Source organism: Camelus bactrianus, chromosome 32, assembly GCF_048773025.1.
Source record: "Camelus bactrianus isolate YW-2024 breed Bactrian camel chromosome 32, ASM4877302v1, whole genome shotgun sequence".
In the NCBI taxonomy this organism is placed as follows: Eukaryota; Metazoa; Chordata; class Mammalia; order Artiodactyla; family Camelidae; genus Camelus; species Camelus bactrianus.
Window position 1 is genome coordinate 6,994,455 of NC_133570.1, and position 18,933 is coordinate 7,013,387.

The window sequence follows — 18,933 nt, forward strand, 5'->3', positions numbered from 1 at the left end:
TTCAAAGAGAAGCACAATGAAGATAAGGGAATCCTGGCAAGATTTGCTGCAGCTGTCAGATCCTGAAAAATTAGGAATCAAATTTTGACACTTGTAATTGAATCATCCACCCTTCTAAGTGAGCCCAGGCAAACCTGTGATATTTTTAGAACCTTTCAAATCACATTACACTCTTCAGAGTTCATAGCAGGACCTGAGGCCCCTAAAATTTCCCAAGAGATGGAACAAAACAGAATCAAATAAATTTGACTCAATTCACTGTAATAGAAGTAGGGTATTATTGATGCAACCTAGGTAATGCCACATTTTAACCCAAAATTTGAAAGATTTTCGTAGAAAAATTTTTTGAGAGTTAACTGCTTGGATAGCAGTTGAAAAACCCTTTAGAGATATGGTAACAGCTGTGTGGTTGTGATTTGATTTATAATAGACGCACAGAGACCTTGGATGGCATGATTAACTGTGTTTCACAGATGAATGTTCCTGTGCCACAAGTTTCTATTAAGACAGATTTCTACTAGCATATATCATATGCCTTATTATAGACTCTCTAGAGAATCAGCAGTTAACTATATCCACTACCATATGGAGGTAATTACATTGTTTATGCTTGACTTGGTGAGATTTTCTAATTTAAAGTTGAAAACATAAAGCTAAGAGGTTGGAAAAGGTTAGAATAGTATTTGTACATCTCTATTTGTATATTACACTAGTTATGGTGGGTGATTTGAAGAGACTATCATTTTAGCAGAAAACAGAAGTTGCTTTGAAACACTGTTTTCTTGCCTTAAAACAAATAGTAACTCTTTGAGACCAGACTCTAGCAGGGTCCAGATGATTTATGTCATGAAGCGTGACTTGAAAAGATGGCCTTTTCAGGTTTCCTGCAAGTCTGAATTCAGGCAGGATAGAAACACTGACAAATGGGCAAAGAAGTTGTGGGTGTCCATTTGGGCATATTCATTCCACTCTTGATCAATTGGTGTTACCTCATCTTACACCTAACTCTTGGGCCTATTTCTGTAGTTTTTTGTGCTTAAAAATCATTTGATGAAATAAATGACAAAGATGTGACTTAATTAAGAAGTGGGGGGAAGAGCATGCATATTGGACTAACAGGATTTGAGGACAAAAGTATTCATTCTAATCCAGTTCTTCTAACTTGCTGAACTTTGGGAGTTGTATTAATTTCTCTATGGATTTGCACCTCTGTGAAAGGGAAATAGTGTTTTAAAAAAAATAGCTCTTTGTGGTTCTTAACAGTATAAAGTACTTTTTATATGGTTATCTTGTAAAGTCTTCACAGCTAATTACTGTGGAAATAGTTTCATACCAGATACTGGGGTGGAAATTTTGCAGCAGGAGTAGAGATTGTTTCTGCATAAATATCCAGAATGATATCTGGAATCCAGTAATACTTTTGAGTTCTAGATAAGCTTGAAAAGCATTTGTAAATGGTTACATACTTAGAGAAATAAACTGCCTTGTCCTTTTAAAAAGCTAGCCCAGATTTTGATCATTACTATTAAAGGTTCTAAAACATATTAAATGGATAAAAGGAGAAAGAACATCTGTCAAATTCCATTTTGATCACAAAGTAGCTAAGTTTGTAAAATTGGTCCTGAAGCCAGAAGCTAGCACTATAAAGCATTAATCTAACTGATCTTAGCATATAAAATGATGGCTGCCCCTTAATAAATGACAAATTTAGATTAAAATGTTTATTGGTCCAAATTATTAGTAATAGCTGCTATAATGTGCCTTCATGCACAGTGGCAATCTTTATAGTTCACTTTCATGACAGATTTGCTTGATTGACCTGTACTATTGAACGCTTTTTCCTTAATATTTCAAGGATTTGTTGCTTATCTCCTATACCACAGTTCCTTTGAAATATTTTTTCAATTTTTAAATACTTAAGAAATAAATCTCAGAGAATTCACTCATAACCCTACCTGCCCAACACAACAGCTATTTTTATGTCTTCATTCTCTCCCAATCTTGGTTTATATGCATATATACAAAATTTTTACACAGTTGTACTCAGCATATGTAACTTGTAGTTTCTCACAGTAGTGATTGTTCTATTTTAGTTCTAAAGAGCATTGCATCACACCTAGATCTTTACTTTTCTGTTCATTCTAATTACTTGATATCTTTTAAATTTCTTTAATATTTAGAAGGAATGGTAATTATCTCTTATTTCCTAGCTACTCTTTAACTGTGTTCAAATAGAATGACAAATGTTATTAATCATTATCCATTATTCAATTTTTATGGAATTTTAGTACCTTTTATAGATCTTGTTTAAAAATTTACCCAAGATCACTAAGTGGTGGAGCCAGGATTTGAAATTATGTTTCTCTGACTCCAAAGCCCATGATCTCAACAACTCTGAATTGCTTCTTTGACCCTTTTGTACTGCTCCTAGGACCTTTAATGAGTAAGTTCTAAATGAAATTATTTGTGAATTTTTGCTCAGATAAGTTATTATAACACAGAATTATGAGCAAGTTTAATTTTTAATACTCAAAATCTATTCAAAATAAAATTTATCAGCTGTTAGGTTTTTGTTGGTGATGGGCTTTTTGAGAGTAGATTGTTCTTTTAGTTTAATTATAATTTTTTAGGTTAATGCAAATATGTAGTTTAAAAATTAAAACAGTTCTACAAAGCTCATAATGAAAATAATGATTCCCATCTATGCTTCCAAGTCATGCTTCCTTGCGGCAACCACTTTTAATGGTTTTAGTTGTTTCTTCTAGTATTTACCTCTGTATTTCTTTTTTTTAATTGAAATATAGCTGATTTACGATGTTGTGTTAGTTTCAGGCATACAGCAAAGTGATTCAGTTATTCATACATATATATACATATATATTCCTTTTTAGATTCTTTTCCATTATAGGTTATTACAAGATATTGAATATAGTTTCCTGTGCTATACAGTAGGTCCTTGTTGTTTATCTATTTTATATAGTAGTGTGTATATGTTAATCCCAAACTCCTAATTTATTCCTCATTCCCACCTCTGTATTTCTAAACATGTTTATGCCAAAAGTTCTCGATTTTTTTCAGTTTTGGACGTAGTACCATAGGAAATGAGGATTTAGCTCTAACATTCTCCATTCCCTGTGTAACCCCCATACCCATCCATCCTTTTTTTGTTTTGTTTTGGGGGGTAATTAGATTATTTATTTATTTATTTATTTTAATAGATGTACTGGGGATTGAACCTAGAACCTTGTCCATGCTAAGCACGTGCTCCACCACTGAGCTATACCCTCCGCACCATCCATTCTTTATAGCCTTCCAGTATAATTATAATTTTTGGTTTAATAATTATTTACTATATTCATTATGATGATTGTCTAAACATACTGTTTATAGCTGAGCCACATAGTATACTGTAATTATATATCCTCTCTTGTACACTTTTGTTTTTTTCCTTAAATTAATACTGACCTCATTTCATGTTTTTGTTTGGTTAGTTTTTTATTTACCTATCACTCACTCAGCTCTAAACCTTCTGATAGAACTATACAGTTTCTCTCAATATGGCATATGGTCATACACAGTAATCTATTAATTACATTTTTTAAACCATGGATTCATTCTTTCTAGAGTCCCTCTCATTCTGTTTGGGTCTGGGAAAATGAATTTCTAGGCTTGCTGTACAGTGGTAATCTGGGGCTTCACAGTCATTACCCTGGGGATTTCTTGTACCACTCTCCTGTTTTGAATCCCCTGTTCCCCACATACCAAGTCTTCTCTTTCCTGGTTTATTTCCTGGTTATAATAGAGAACGTTCCTTAAAATAGGGACTTGGAAGATAAATTTGTGTGAGTCTTGCTTGTTTGAAACAGTCTTTATTCCATCCTCATACATGATTGATAGTTTGACTAAATAATGAATTCTGGTTGAAAATCTTTTTCTCTGAGAATTTTAAAGTCACCGTTCTATTGCCTTCTACTGTTTCTTATTGCTCTCTGAGGGTATTCTGATTCCAAGTCCTTTGATGTGACCTTTTATTGTTGTTATTATTATTTTTATTTTACCTCTCCTTGAAACTTTTGGAATTCTCTCTACCTCTGGTTTTCTAAATTTATAAGATTACAGATTTAAGTATAATTATTTCTTTCATTGAGTTAGGCATTCCATTGGCTCTTTTTTTTAATTAAAGTATAATCAGTTTGCAATGTTGTGTCAGTTTCTGATGTACAGCACAATACTTCAGTCATACAGGAACATACATATATTCATTTTCATATTCTTTTTCACCATAGGTTACTACAAGATATTGAATATAGTTGCCTGTGCTATATACCATTGGCTCTTTTAATTTGGAATCTCATGTCCTTCAGTTTTTGGAACTTGTCTTGTATTATTTCTATCTTTTTTTTTTTTTTTCTTTTCTCTTTTCCTGGTACTCATTGGTTAGATGTTAAAATATTTAATTTTTTAAAACTGTGTAGTAGTTAAAATGTGTGTGTGTGTTATGTGAGGAGTAAAGAAATATGAGATCATGAACATATATGTACTTTTATTGCTCAGCTTAAAAAAGAGAAAACCTTTGAGGTTCCTTGTGTGCCTCTTCCCTATCCCATCCAGTTTTCATTCCCTCTCAGATGTAACTATCATCTTGAGTTAGGTTTTTACCATTCTCTGACTTTTATTAACTGTTTGACCACCATCCATTTGTATCCTTAAACAATATGTTATTTAGTTTTCCTAAGCAATACTAATGGGCATGTACTCTATGTATTCTGTAACTTGATTTTTGGCTCTGCATTATTTCCTTGAATCTGTAATTGTTTATTTTCACTGTATATACTATACTGTGTGATATACAGCAGTTTGTTGTATTGTGTTGTCTAATTTTTTGCTATTGCAGTGTTTCTGTCAACATTTTTATGTGTATAAATCCCCCAAGTGACTATGAGCAAGGATTTTTCCAGGGTAGTGTTTCCTAACTTTTTTCAAAATAGGACACTTAAAGAAAATGATTATTGTTCAGCATACTGAAGTGAAAGGACAGGCTGTTTACAGCTGAGAGTAACTGGCTTGGGAGTTCTTTTATAATAATTGGGAGTTCTTTATAATAATTGGGAGTTCTTTATAATAATGTGCAGATTCTGCAAAGTCTGAGTGGGTTAATATCTTGGCACACCCATAATATTTGTGCCACACAAGTGTACTGGAGCATACTCCATTTAGGAAGCTCTAGAGCAGTGCTACTCAAAGTGTGGACCAGTTCCAGTCCACAGACTGTTAGTTACTTACTAACCCACAACCTTATAAGTTAAGAGGAAGGAAGCATTTAGGAACATTTATAGTAATTTGATGTTGTATGAACATTTTTATTATTTTATTAAAGTACCCAGTCCATAAATGGTTAGAAATTTGTAAAAACTAGTCCATCCCATAGATAAGTGTGAGAAGCCCTGCTGTTCAAGGGAGTGGAGCTGGTAGGGCAGGAACTGAGCACAGGTCAACTTCAGTAGGTATGCCAAGTTGTTTTCCAAACTGTTGTTCTAAATTATAAATCTCCCACCTGCAGTAATGTATAGGTGTTCTGCTTCCTCCACATCTTTGATAACAGTATTAAAGGACTTTTTATTTTTGCTAATCGGGTGGGTATCTTATTGTGGTTTTAATTTGTATTATTAATTTGATTACTAATGAGGTTGAACATCTTTTAATATGTTTATTGGCCATTTTGAGTTTTCTGTTCTGTAAAGTGCCGATTCAAGTATTTTATCCACTTTTCTATTGGATTATTTGCCTTTCTCTCATTGATTCATAGATTTAATTTATATGTTTTTGGATACAAATTCTTTATTGGATTAATGTATTGTAAATATATTCTCCCAACTTGTGATTTATATTCTTAATATCTTAATACGTATTTTGATGAACAAAAGTTCTCAATTTTAGCAAAGTCAGATTTATCAGTCATCTTTTTTGGTTTGTGCTTTTTGTGTCTTGTTTAAGAAATCTTTTCCTATCTCAATGATCATAGTGATATTTTCCTATATTCTAGATTTTTAGTTCTGGCTTTCACTTTTAAGTCTATAATACAGTTGAATGGATTTTTATATGTTATGAAGTAAGGGGTCCATTAATTCAATATTCTGTTCCTTTCCCTCAAATTTACTATGCCAGCAATCTATATAAACAAATCCCTTTGAGATCATCAATAATTTTTACAGTATATAAAGAGTTTCTGAGACCAAAAAGTTTGAAAATCACTGTTACAGATGCACAGAAAATGCTCCAATTAAAAACTGAGCCAAAGACAGGCAAGTCATTAAAAAAAAGATCCTCACAGATGTACAATTAGCATGACGAAAAACTGAGATTCCCTAATAAGGAAATGCAAATTAAAAATAAGGTACTATTTTGCATATCAAATTGATAGTTATAAACAGTACTGTAAACAGCCTTAGAAAGGCACTCTGGCAAGGGAGTTTATCACAACCCTATTTCTGGAAGTATGGCCTATAGGAATTATTAAAAATGTGTCTGAAGATTTGGCCTTAATATGTCATCATGGTTGGTTTTTTTTTGATAATCTAAAAAATTTGGAAATAACCTAAAATCCAAATGATAGTTACAAGAAACTTCCAGTGGAAGAAAATCATTGATAAGGCATTTTCTTTCCTCTAATTCACTGGGGGTAGTAGAACCTTCAGAGTGCTTTGATGCCACCTATTGCTTAATTATATAGAACTGTCATTAATCTGATCCCGACTACCTTTCCCCTAGGTAGTTTGTCCAGTGAATGCCAAATAATAACCAATCAGCATAGAGCACATTGAGTAATCGGTGGGTTTGTTCTTTCACCAAAAACATTTATAGCTTTTAGCTTTTAAAAATAGTTCCAGAGCACAGCAAGATAGAGAAGGGGAAAATTGGCCTAGATAATACAGAGGATAGCAGATGAACAGGATTGATTTCATTTTGGGCACTTTGCCCAGGACACTTTTAATAGAACATATAGTTACTCTGGGGATTCTGAGTCTGTGGTTATATCAGGCTTACACATTTATCCTTTAAAAGGAAAAATTACAAGTTATTAGACTCAGTCCATTAGTATGACTTAAATTTTTTAAACTGTTTCTGTTATTCAGCCATTGATCATTTGCTGTATGTGAACTGGATTCCTTAATATTAAAACTAACTTAATAACTAACTAAAACTACCTTTTGAACTTCCTTCCTCTGAAACACAATGTGTCCTTCATTTCTTTCAAAGTTTAAGTTTTAAAAGATGTCTAAACTGGAAATTAGGAGGTTATTTTTATGTGAAGAATAATTAATCTTACTATTTTAAAGGACTTTCTTTGTGTATTCAGGAATCCATCAAGTCTAAGAAAAAAAAAACTACATTTTAGAAATGTTCTACTTCCTATTTTGCTACCTTACAATTTAGAGTTACTGACCTTAGATTTAGCCTTAATTAGGAGGTAAAATATCAACATGGTATTACAGCTTGTGTTGGGATAGTGGCTTTGAGTGAATTTTTCCTCTTTTCTGTTTTCTAAAATTTCAGCAATATGTTCATGACTTTTATTTATAAAATTATTTATAACACCCCAATTAGCCTTATAAAGGACCTTGCATAAAAAAGGCTAAGATTATCAAAGAATTTTCTTATGTTAGGCAATATGGAGGCTTACTTTTGTTTTGAAGTAATGGTTAAATATAATAGGCCAGATTCTTACTATGGTGATTTTTTAAATGATGTAGTTAATAAAAAGGATAGAGCAGGAAAAAATTATTTTATATAGTAGAAAACCCCCTGAGAATTATTAGTACTAATGGTACATAAGAGGAAGGGATTTTTTTAAAGTATTATGTTCTGTTTCAGAAATACCAGAAAATTTTCACATTTGCTTCTTATGTTGAGCTATGCTTTTAATGAGCTGGTGCCTCAGGACCTTTACACCCGCTATTTCCTCTACTTGGAGTACTCTCCCTTGCTTCTTCCTCCTTCCTCTAACATACTCCTACTTCTTCAGTCTTGGCTTAAATATAGTTATTTTTGAGAAGCTTGTCATAATCCATCCCTCTTAAATCTCAGCCACACCTTTCCTACCTTCATCCCAGCCCAGGTTAAACTCCTATTATTTAGTCTCAGGGCCCCTTCACTGCTTCACCATGGTTGTAAACATTGGTTCAGTGTTTGTTTTTCCCAGTATTCCTTTAACTTGATGAGGGAAGGACATGTGAGTATCAGTTTAGAATTGTAGTCTCAGTGTGTGGCACACTGCCTAGTGCATAATAGCTAATAAATAGAACTAATCAAATGAATTCCTTTATGTATTCATTTCACTTGCTTTTCTGAACTCTGTTTGATATTACTTAATAATGGATGGGGTCTTTCCATTAGGGTAGAGTAGTTATAATTTTAGTATTAGTGTGTAAATAGTTGAATCAAGCAGCTATGAGTTCCCACTAATTTGAAATATTCTTAGTTTTTTAACATTCAGGATGAATTTCAGATGCTTCTTAGGATATATGGTCACAGTGCATTTCTTAAATGATAAATAGTAGCTATAAATGTTGACTATTCTGGTTGGCTGTATTAATCCCAGTAGATCCAGTGCCACCAAAATAGTACAGTACATTAAGAGCGATCATGATAAGACCTCAGCCAGTATTGGTCTATTTTTTTTTCTTCTTCTTTTTAACCTTTTAACTTTCATAGGGTTGAAGTTTCTGTTTTCCTAATCCTTATTTGTAAAGCCCAAAATGAGTAGCTTTTATAATAAGGATTTACAACATTTAATGGGTACAAAAAATAAAAACATAACAAAAGTATTTTAAGTGAGCAGTTAGTCTTTCCAACTTTTCTAATAAAACTAAGTTATTGTTATATATTTGTGACACGTGTTGGATGGTAGAAACATTTTTTTCTAATGCATTCAGATTATAAATGATACTTAGCAACTACTTTTCTACTCATTAAACTATGTGTTGTGTTCTTTTACAGTTCAAACGATACGTCAGTAAACTTCGAAGCAAGAGTACGGTTTTCAAAAAGAAGCATCAGATAATAGCTGAATTTAAAGCTGAATTTGGCCTTTTGCAAAGGACAGAAGAACTTCTTAAGCAACGTCATGAAAACATTCAACATCAACTGGTAATATCATATTATCTTGGAGTTCTAGAAGTTCAAATGCCAGGGGGGTTATGGGTTGTAGCTTTATACTGAAGTCATTGTTTTTACTAAAAAAACGGTAAAATTATTGGTTTTCTCTGATTAATTACAGAGATGACATGTAAACTGATTCATCTGTTTTTAATGTAGCAATAAGTACTAACTTTTTAATGTATGCTGAGATTGGGGTAATGAATAGAAGTTGAATTCCAAGTAGATTTTTCTTTTGGTTAGCTAGTTAATATGAGCAAAATGATCATACCAAGAGATTGATTGTAAAATATTTATTTATCATGGCCTGCTGGGCAGAAATCTAAGCAGCCATTTCCATGGAGCTTTGGAAAGAAATGTCCAGGGAAGGTGCTTTGTGGAAGTTTGCCTGCAGGCTTGTTCCTTATATATTTGTGCCTTGGTTGTCAGAAAAAAGTTAAACCCAGAGTAATCCCTCTAACAGCAAAGCTGTTCCTATTGTGGGTTTTCCCACTTTTAGCTTACTAGTTATAGCTTCTTTTTGTTATTCCTGTTATTTTTTTTTTTATTGCTTATTGCCAGAGATTACAGCAAGTACTTTTGACTGATTACAGCCTTCCCTAAATTTTTTATTTTTCTATATCCTTACAACACTTTAATTCCATTTACTTCCTTTCCATATTTTGTGATATTGTGGATATATGTATTTTACATTCTATGTATAACTTAAATTCCACATGATATTATTCTAAATGTATCTACATGTTTACCCTTCCCGTGGCGCTTCCTCCCTTCTTGCATCATGGTTCTTCTTTTGAGATCATTTTCCCTCTGCCTGATGAGCTTATTTTCAGCATTTCATTTACTGTATGTCTGCTGGTGATAAATCCTCTCAGTTTTTGTGTTTTTTTGAAACATACTTATTCCACCTTCATTTTGAAGCACATTTTCACTGTGAATATAGAATCTGTGGTTGGCAGCTATATTCTTTCAGCACTTTAAAGCTTTAATTCCCTTGTCTTCTGATTTACATTATTTCTGTTTTAAGTCTTGTTTTTTAAGGTAGTAGTGTTATTTTCAGGCTGCTTTTAAGATTGTCTTTGGTTTTTCATCAGTTTTACTGTGATTTTCCTAAATGTAGTTTTCTTTTTCATTTATCTTGCTTGGGGTCTGCAAAGCTTCTTAAATTTGTGGCTTAGTATCTTTTGTCAGTTTTTGAAAAGTTCTCAGCCAGTATTCCTTTGAATATTATCATTGTCTCATTTTTTTCCTTCCTTACGAACTATAGTTACATGTATGTTAGACTTTTTCACCATTTAGCATATTTCTTATGGGTTTTGTGTTTTGCTTTATTTTCATTTTCTATTCTTGTTTCTCTCTGTAATTTAATCTGGATTTTTTTTTCCTGCTCTACTATCTTCCAGTTCATTAATCCTCCTTTTTTGTTGTGTCTAGTCTACTGTGTAATCCATGTGTTGAATTCTTAATATCAAGTATGTTTCTTAGTTCTAGAATTTTCATTTGATTGTATTTTATAAATTCCAGTTATTTATAACATTCTCCAACTTTTCATTTGTTTTCTGGAATACATTAATGACAGCTATTTTAAATGTCCTGACTGATAAATTCATTTGCCTGTTTCTATTGTCTGTATTTTTCCTCTTGGCTTTCAGACATTTGTTTCTGTTACTTTGCTTGCCTAGTAACTTTTTATCAAATGTCAGGCTCCGGATGTATTTGTCTTCCTGGAAAGAGCATTTAATTTTTTTTTCCTCGTAGATCACCTTGATGCAGTTTGGTTAGAGCTGATATTTTTCCAGTTTTCTCTTACTCCTAAGATGCAGCCCTCACACCTGTGATAGAGACTTTACTTCTGTGAAGACATTGTCTATACAGACAACTCACAAATTTGTATCTCCAGTCTAGGTTTCTTCTCAAGTTCCAGTCTTGTACATGTAACATCTCGACGTCTCTATTGGATTTCTAATAGAGATTTCAAGTTTTTAACATGACCAAAACTAAACTTCCGATCTTCACTACTCCCTCTCCTGTGCCTCCCAACTCTTCCTCAGCTCAACAGATGGCACCATCGTCCTCCCAGTTCTTCGGGCCAAAACCTTGGAGTCATTCTTCACCCCTCACTTTCCCTCACACCCTACATGTAATCTGTCATATCTTGTTGGATCTATCTTCAAAATATGTACAGAGCCACTTGTCATCACCTCTGCTGCCCCTACCTGGTTCATGCTACCATCATCTCTAACTTGAGTTATTGGAATGGTCTTCTAACTGGCTTCTCTGCCCCTGCCCTTGCCCCTCTATGGTTTGATCTCAGCACAGATGTTAAAGTGATCATTTAAAAATTCCTTTATTCTGAACCTTCCAGCAAGCTTCCCATTTCATTTAAAATAAGTCTAAGCTCTTTCACTGGCCTGAAAATAAGGTAACAACATAATTTATCATCTAAACTAGGACACTTTTGAGAATGCAAAGGACAACAGACATAAACTGAGACTGTTTCAGCAAACCAGCTGAGTCCTATATGCTCCCCCGCTCCCTCCTCCACTTCATTCTCACTCTGCTTTAAGCTCTGCCCATCTAGCTCTTTCTTCAAAAGGCTGGGTATGCACCTGCCTTATTTCTCTTGCACTTGCTGATCCCCTGGGTGTCTTTCTGGCTTGCTTTCTCACTTCCTACAGGACTTTACCCAGACGCCATCTTCTCAGGAAGACCTTCTCTAATCACCCTGTTATTTAAGATTCCAACCCCACTCTTCCCTTAAACGGGATGTATTTTGCTTGTTTACCTTTTGCTCATTTACTCCCACTAGAAGTTAGCTCTTTGAGGGAGAGGATTTTTTTTTTCCTGTTTTATTCACTGCAGTATATCTGGTGACTAGAATGGTGCTTGGCACATTAAGGTATATAATAAAAAATTGGATGAGTGAGAAAACACATATAATTGATCACTTGAAAATTCATTTATTCACCAGTTATTTATTGAATGTATCCAATGTTTTAGATTCTGTGCCAAATACATAGCATTATTCTAAAGCCTAAGAATTGTAAATACTTCCTATGCAACTGAAGATACCATAGTAAAATTTAGTGTAAGTTTATTACATATGAAGATATGTAATTATTGTTGAAGTCAGTGAAGATTGTTCTTTAGTATTCTAAACTATTTTGTTTTATTTACAACTTTATTACTGTGTATTAAATTTGTATAGTTTTTATGGAATCATCAAGGTTTTGACATTCATTTTATGGACCTCACTTTGATACTTGCATTTATTCTTTACTTTTAGCAAACTATTGAGGAGAAAAAGGGTGTATCCGGATATAGTTACACCCAAGAAGAACTGGAAAGAGTATCTGCACTGAAGAGTGAAGTTGATGAAATGAAAGGACGGACACTGGATGACATGTCAGAAATGGTGATACCATGGTTTTCTTGTTCTTCTTGTCTTTATTGTGTAGCTGTAAAGCAGATATTTTTGTGTTTGTTCTGTTTTCAGTGAAACATTCAAACTTTCATTTCTGCACATTGTTTTTATTCTTTCATCTGTCTTTATCACTCTCTTTCAAATTTTTCCATTCTAATGAGGTTGTTCAATTTGATAGTTTATGCACTTTGTGGTTTTTTGACGTGTGTAAAAGTTACATAACATTAAAGGAATATTTAAGATAAAAATAAGTTTTCCCAAATTGTACCACTTCAAATAGTAAAATTATTTCATTTTTGTGTGTGTCCTTCATATCTTTCTATATTCAGGACTACTGTGCAACCAGAATACACAGATATAGCTTCATCAGGCATTAAAATGTTGAAATCTTTCATTCCTTATTGGTAAACAGCTGCTGCCCCAAACTCTCAGAGTACCCACCTCCCCTGTCTTGTCCTCACTGGTCCCAGAATGCCCGATCTCACCACATTCTAACTCCTAAAAAGATTAACATTTAGCACCGCAGAGGCCTCCAAGACCCTGTTCATCTTTGTGGCTTGTGCCCATTCTGCTTGGTTATTAGTTACACCATTTGTAAGTATTTTGAATATCACTTCATCCATGTTTATGTGTGTTTTACATAACCTACATCATTATTTACTTTTTTACATAATACAAAGTTGTATATGGGCAACTTTGTAATTTGTTTTAGTCATTCAGTATTAGGTTATAAATATCTTCCCATAATGGTTTTCAGTCTTAAAAACTGATATTTTGAATAGCTAAATGATATTCCGTCTTATTGAGGAATCAAGATTTACTAAATGACTTCCCCATTGTTTGGCACTGAAGTAATTTATAGTTTTTTTCACTCTTATATATACACTTCAATAAATATCTTTATGCATGTAGTATTTTTATTCTTTTGAATTCTTTTTTTAGCTGTCATGTCTTTTGTTTAAATGACAGGTTAAAAAACTAAATTCTCTGGTGTCTGAAAAGAAGTCAGCTCTAGCTCCAGTTATAAAAGAGCTACGACAATTGCGTCAGAAATGTCAAGTAAGAGAATTTGCTTTTTTGATACTTTTAATATTCCATCTTGTTCAGATGTATTAGTTAGAATCCTGAATATTTTACTTGGGTAATTTATTGAAAAAATATTATTTCGTATAATTCTGCAAAAGAGAGTAATAACATGACCTACAAAGGTTTTTGTTTAATTTACGGCATTTGTTTTGTCATAAATGATGTGGGGGGAGGAGGGAAAGAGAAGGAATTTAAGCTGAAATCACAGGTGCAACCAAATAAGATTTTTGCTCTAAATCATACTCATGTCAGAGCTATAAATATGAAGTCACATTCTTCTGTGGCCAGGTAAAAGCTCAGAGTCTGCCAACGAGTGGTGACAAGTTGATGTTAGATTAATGAACTTGCTTTGCTGGGGAGCAGAGTTGGGGGCAGACAGTGATAGCTTATGATAATGTGATGAAATATTGTCATATGTAAGCTAATTCTCGGCATTACTTTAAAAATAGACTGTAAGAAGGTAATTGCCCTCCACAATCCAGATCTGGTGGCCTTCCCCACTGCCTTTAACAGCTGTTATTTTATCATTCTCCGTGTAGTAATTTTAGGTTTGAATGTGAGCTGTATGTACTGCATGTGCCTGAGGATGGAACTGTAAAACACTTCATGAATGCCATCCGTCAGAGTCAGAGAAGCGGAGTGAAAAATCACATGGACTTTGAAATCAGATAGACGTTATTTCCTTTTTATAGAAAATGCCATGGAGTAAGAAACAGGTTTAGTGACTTATTCAGATGGACAGGTAGGAAGTGAGAGAGTTGGGGTTTGACTGTAGCATCTATATCATCTTATTTCAAATCTGCTTATTTCATTACACACTATTGCCATAACAAAAGAAATGGAAGAGACAAGTCCCTGTCCTCTGGAGTTTGAACTGTAATAGGTGAGATGGAACAACACAGGAAGAAATTAAGAAAAACAAAAGATAACCCAACTTAAGAATAGTATAGAAAAAATATAATCAGAATTATTTACTTAACTGATTAGGAAAAGGGAAGGAGATGAAGGAAATAAGGAAATGAAATGATTGTCAAGATACAACAAGTTCAAAAAGGAGATCTTTTTTGAGCAAGGTTTTCAGATTGAGGATATCAAGAATTGTTTTCATGGGCATGTTCTAATTATTTGATTTTCTTAATGCTTTTCTTGAGTAAGGAACTTGCAGACAAAGGGGAACAATTATATGTATTTCTAGTGATGATAAAATTTCTCCCAAATAGTAAGCTAATAAATCTGTTTGTAAATACAGATATAGCTTTGCTTTATTGCACTTTGCAGATACCACCGTTTTTACAAATTTTAAGTTTGTGGCAACCCGGCATCGAGCAAATAAATGTCTTTTGGTGCCATTTTTCCAACAGTGTTTGCTCACTTTGTGTCTCTGTGTCACATTTTGGTAATTCTCACAGTATTTCAAACTTTTCATTATTATCATATTTGTTATGGTAATCTGGTCAGTGATCTTTGATGTTACTATTGCAAAAAGATTATGACTTGCTAAAGACTCAGATGATGGTTAGCATTTTTTAGCAAAGAAGTATTTTAAAGTTAAGGTATGTATGTTTTTAGGCATAATGCTATTGCCACTGAATAGATTACAGTATAGTGTAAACATAACTTTTACCAAAAAATTCATTGGACTTGTTTTATTGCAATATTTGCTTTTTTGCAGTGGTTTGGGACAAAACCCAAGATATCTTTAAGGTATGCCTATTGTTCTTAAACTGGGGAGTTTTATTGAAAGGATATTTAGAACATTAAAGGAAATGCACTGTCATGGAAATGCAAGGATCAGAACTATAGTCTATGTGGAGCAGGTTTCCAATCATGGCATGTTACAAAGCTCATCCTTAATCTGTGCAACATATGCCCTAATTGGCCCTAAACTGACAGATGGCACAGTTTAGTTTCATATACTAAATGGCTTTTTTCCACTAAACTAATAAATTAGCAATATATTTCAAAAGAATTAACAAGTGTGGTGCGGAATGACATACAGCAGGAAAAAAAGGGTTTAAACTCATGTAGATGGCAGTTTGAGTCCATGTGCCATCACTTACATCATCGTAAACAAGTTATTCAACACTCTCTAGGCCTCAATTTCCTCATCTAAGGACCATTTGAAAATATCTGTTTTATGCTTGTTGTGAATATTAAATGTATGAATGAGAAAGCATTATTAACACATTGCAAGGGCTCGATAATTATTATTTATTTAATTCCATAGAGGTCTGCTTCCAGCTCTAGAACATTCTTGCCACTTATACATATACTTGATTTTTAAAATACTTTTCTAAATGTTCTGTTAATTAATTCAACAAATAGTATTGGACACCTACATTGTTCTAAACTTGGATCTATAAACCAGACACAATTCTGGTAGATATTAGGGTAAGGATCTTAAAAGGGACATAGCAATTTTTTAATTCCAAAAGTAAACTCTAATTAAGTACACAAAGTAATTTCATTTGCATCCTATAGGCTTGAACCAAAACCAGGGTCTTTCCTGAAGTCTCCTCGGACTTCACCTAGTCCTATTCCACAGAGTTTTTGGTGACGGCATCTTCTCCTGGGCTGTGATCAAATGACATATTTAGGCAGATGATTACACATTTCATCTTGAGCTCCAGTATCGTCTCCGGAACTCTTGTTGGGTATTAACTTTGATGTGTCTATCAGAAATTCACCATTTCCCCTCTTCGTCGCCCACTACTGCCACCAAAACTAGCTCTTCCTTATCTTTAACCTGCATCGTTAGTGGTTTCAGACCTCAAAATTATTTTTACTGGCTTTTGTTCCCTTGTCCACAGTTAGCTCTTCTGTGCATCACTCAGATCTATTCCTTCTTGTGCATTTCTTCCACCAACACTAGTTTGGGACCTCGTTACCCCCGACTTAGACTACCGAAAGGCACTGGATGCTACTTCTGCTTATTGAAAAGAAGAATTATAAAGACTGTAGCAAGTAAGGGAAATACATTGACTGAATAAAACCTTAAAGTAACTGAATGTAATTTATACTACCATTGCAACCATGTGAAAAGTATATATAAAAGGATAAGGGTAGAACACAAACATGAATACTGTTCGTCTGTTAGTACTAGGATAATGGGTGGTGTACCAAAGATGTTAAATAAAGTATCCAGTATCCCCACAGCCTCTCCAGAGGGAAAATTCTCTAGGTAGCCACACCATATCACCCTTTCTTCCAACCCTTACTCACAAGCATAGCCAGTTAAACTAAAGACGAATCCTTGACTTGATTGACCTGAGGAGAGGTGGTGATCTCTGAGGTAGTCTGACATGAAAAACAGCCTCAAAAAAAAAAAGGAGCTGCACCAGGAATTTGAATTAGAAAATAGGGCAGTTATAGTGAAAACTTCAACCCAAAGAATGTAGAGAGAAAGGCCATAGTGTGAGGTATAAACAATGAGGAGCCATAAGCAAGGTAAGGTTACAAATATGAGTGAGGAGAAACTACAAGATGGAGAGAAGAAACAGGAAAAAAACATGGCTGGTGGCAGGAACAGTGAGAAGCCAGTATAAAGTAACTCACTGAGTCATGTTATTGGTGTGGATTAGTAAGAAGAACTTGGCTCTGCCATTTACCAGCTGTGTAACCTTGGGCAAGTGCATTTACCTCTCTGTGTCTTTATTTACTCATTTGCCTAAAGAGACTCCCTGAATAACTGTGTGGTTATGAGGCCTGAATGAGTAATGTAATAGTGCCTGGCACATAGAAAGCACTTAATAAATGTTATTACTATCATATTCATTGTCATTATCCACAAACTCCTGTTTAGATTCCTGAAGCTTCCCTGAACCAAAATGCTCAGGTAGAAGTATAGTGAAAGGCAAGTGGTACCAATTGTGCTAGTTACAGAGAGGCAACCTGAATAGGCTGATTTAAGGACACGGGCTGCAGAATCAGGCAGACTCCAGATACCCTTGGGTAAGTGACTTCATCTCTGTCAACTTCAGTTTCCTCACCTGTAAACTTGTCCCTTGAGTTGTGATACTCCAATTTTCAAATAGTTATGAATATTCAAATTTAGTGAAATAACACATATAAGGCACTTTGCAACAACAATGACTAATGCATAAGAACTTTTTTAAAAAGGTATTTATAATTATAATTATTAAAAATAGTTTTAAAAGATATACTAGTGCTTTCAACCAAATTGTATATGTTTGTAAAACCATAAATTCTTAAATTCTATAGTCATTTATTACAATATTATAACAAATACCTGAAATTCAGTTTTATATGATTTAACTAGATTTCTCCATATGTCAGATATTTCCTACCTCTCCCATTACAAAGAAATATAGCTGTCTCAACATAAAATGCAAAAAAAAAAAAGAAATATAGCTGTCTCACCACCTTTCCAAAATAATACAGCTCTCCAGCTCCTAACATATTTATCAAGTCAAAGGGGCACGTAAGTCATCTAAGCGTTTTCATCTCTGTCTTTTGCCATGTTGAAAAGTCAACTGCTAAAGACAAATACTATATGACTCCACTCATGGGAGGTACCTAGAATAGTCAATTTCATAGAGACAGAAAGCAGTGTTGGTTGCCAGAGTAGGGGAGGGGGGAAAATGGAAAGTTGGTGTTTAATGGGTACTGAGTTTCAGTTTTAGAAGATGAAAAGAATTCTGGAAATGGATGATGGTAATGGTTGCACAGAAGTGTGAATGTACTTAATGTCACTGAACTGTACACTTAAAAATGGTTTAAGTGATAATTTTTATTTTATGTACATTTTACTGCAATTTAAAAAATCTAGAAGAAGAATACAGAACTTGCCCATATTTGCATTAACGGTTTGTTTTTTATGTTTGAATTCAATGCAGTTGGTGAGTCCCTGATGCTCATTTTGTTTTATCTCCATATGCCGGTTTCGTGTATCCTATCTGTATAGTTCTATTTTTACCCAGAAATCTTTTGTAATGAAAAGTATACTGAAAAGAAAAAGGTTAGCCGCTTCATTGACTTTAAGCTGTTTCCAAATATTAACTGAAATTCTTAATTGTTCTCTACTTTGAATAGTATTTATTTTTAACTTCAGTATATTTAACTCTTGAAACTACATAGACGTATTATCATCATGTATTACCATTTAGGCAGAAGTACCTAAAAATACTTTATACTTCTTGCTTTAATGGGCAGCTCTCAAATATCTAGGGAATTTTATAGTGAAATGTTAGTACGTTTCCTTTCTTTTGTACTTGCATTTTGTTCTAAATCTGAATATTCATAACTGT

General features: G+C 33.7%; 1 protein-coding gene across 12 annotated transcripts in view; it reads left to right on the forward strand.

Annotated features, from left to right (window-relative positions):
• Nucleotides 1–18,933, forward strand: part of IFT81 (intraflagellar transport 81) — a 158,273-nt gene that overhangs the window by 120,808 nt on the left and 18,532 nt on the right. For 10 of the 12 annotated variants that reach the window (XM_074356595.1, XM_074356596.1, XM_045506480.2 and 7 more), the window contains 3 exons: nt 8,998–9,147; nt 12,443–12,571; nt 13,550–13,639. In XM_074356595.1, the coding sequence (XP_074212696.1) occupies nt 8,998–9,147; nt 12,443–12,571; nt 13,550–13,639 (369 nt within the window). Of the gene's footprint in view, nt 1–8,997; nt 9,148–12,442; nt 12,572–13,549; nt 13,640–15,338; nt 15,371–17,468; nt 17,618–18,933 lie in introns of all 12 variants that reach the window. The other 2 variants (XR_012503708.1, XR_006720016.2) reach the window with 2 other exon arrangements.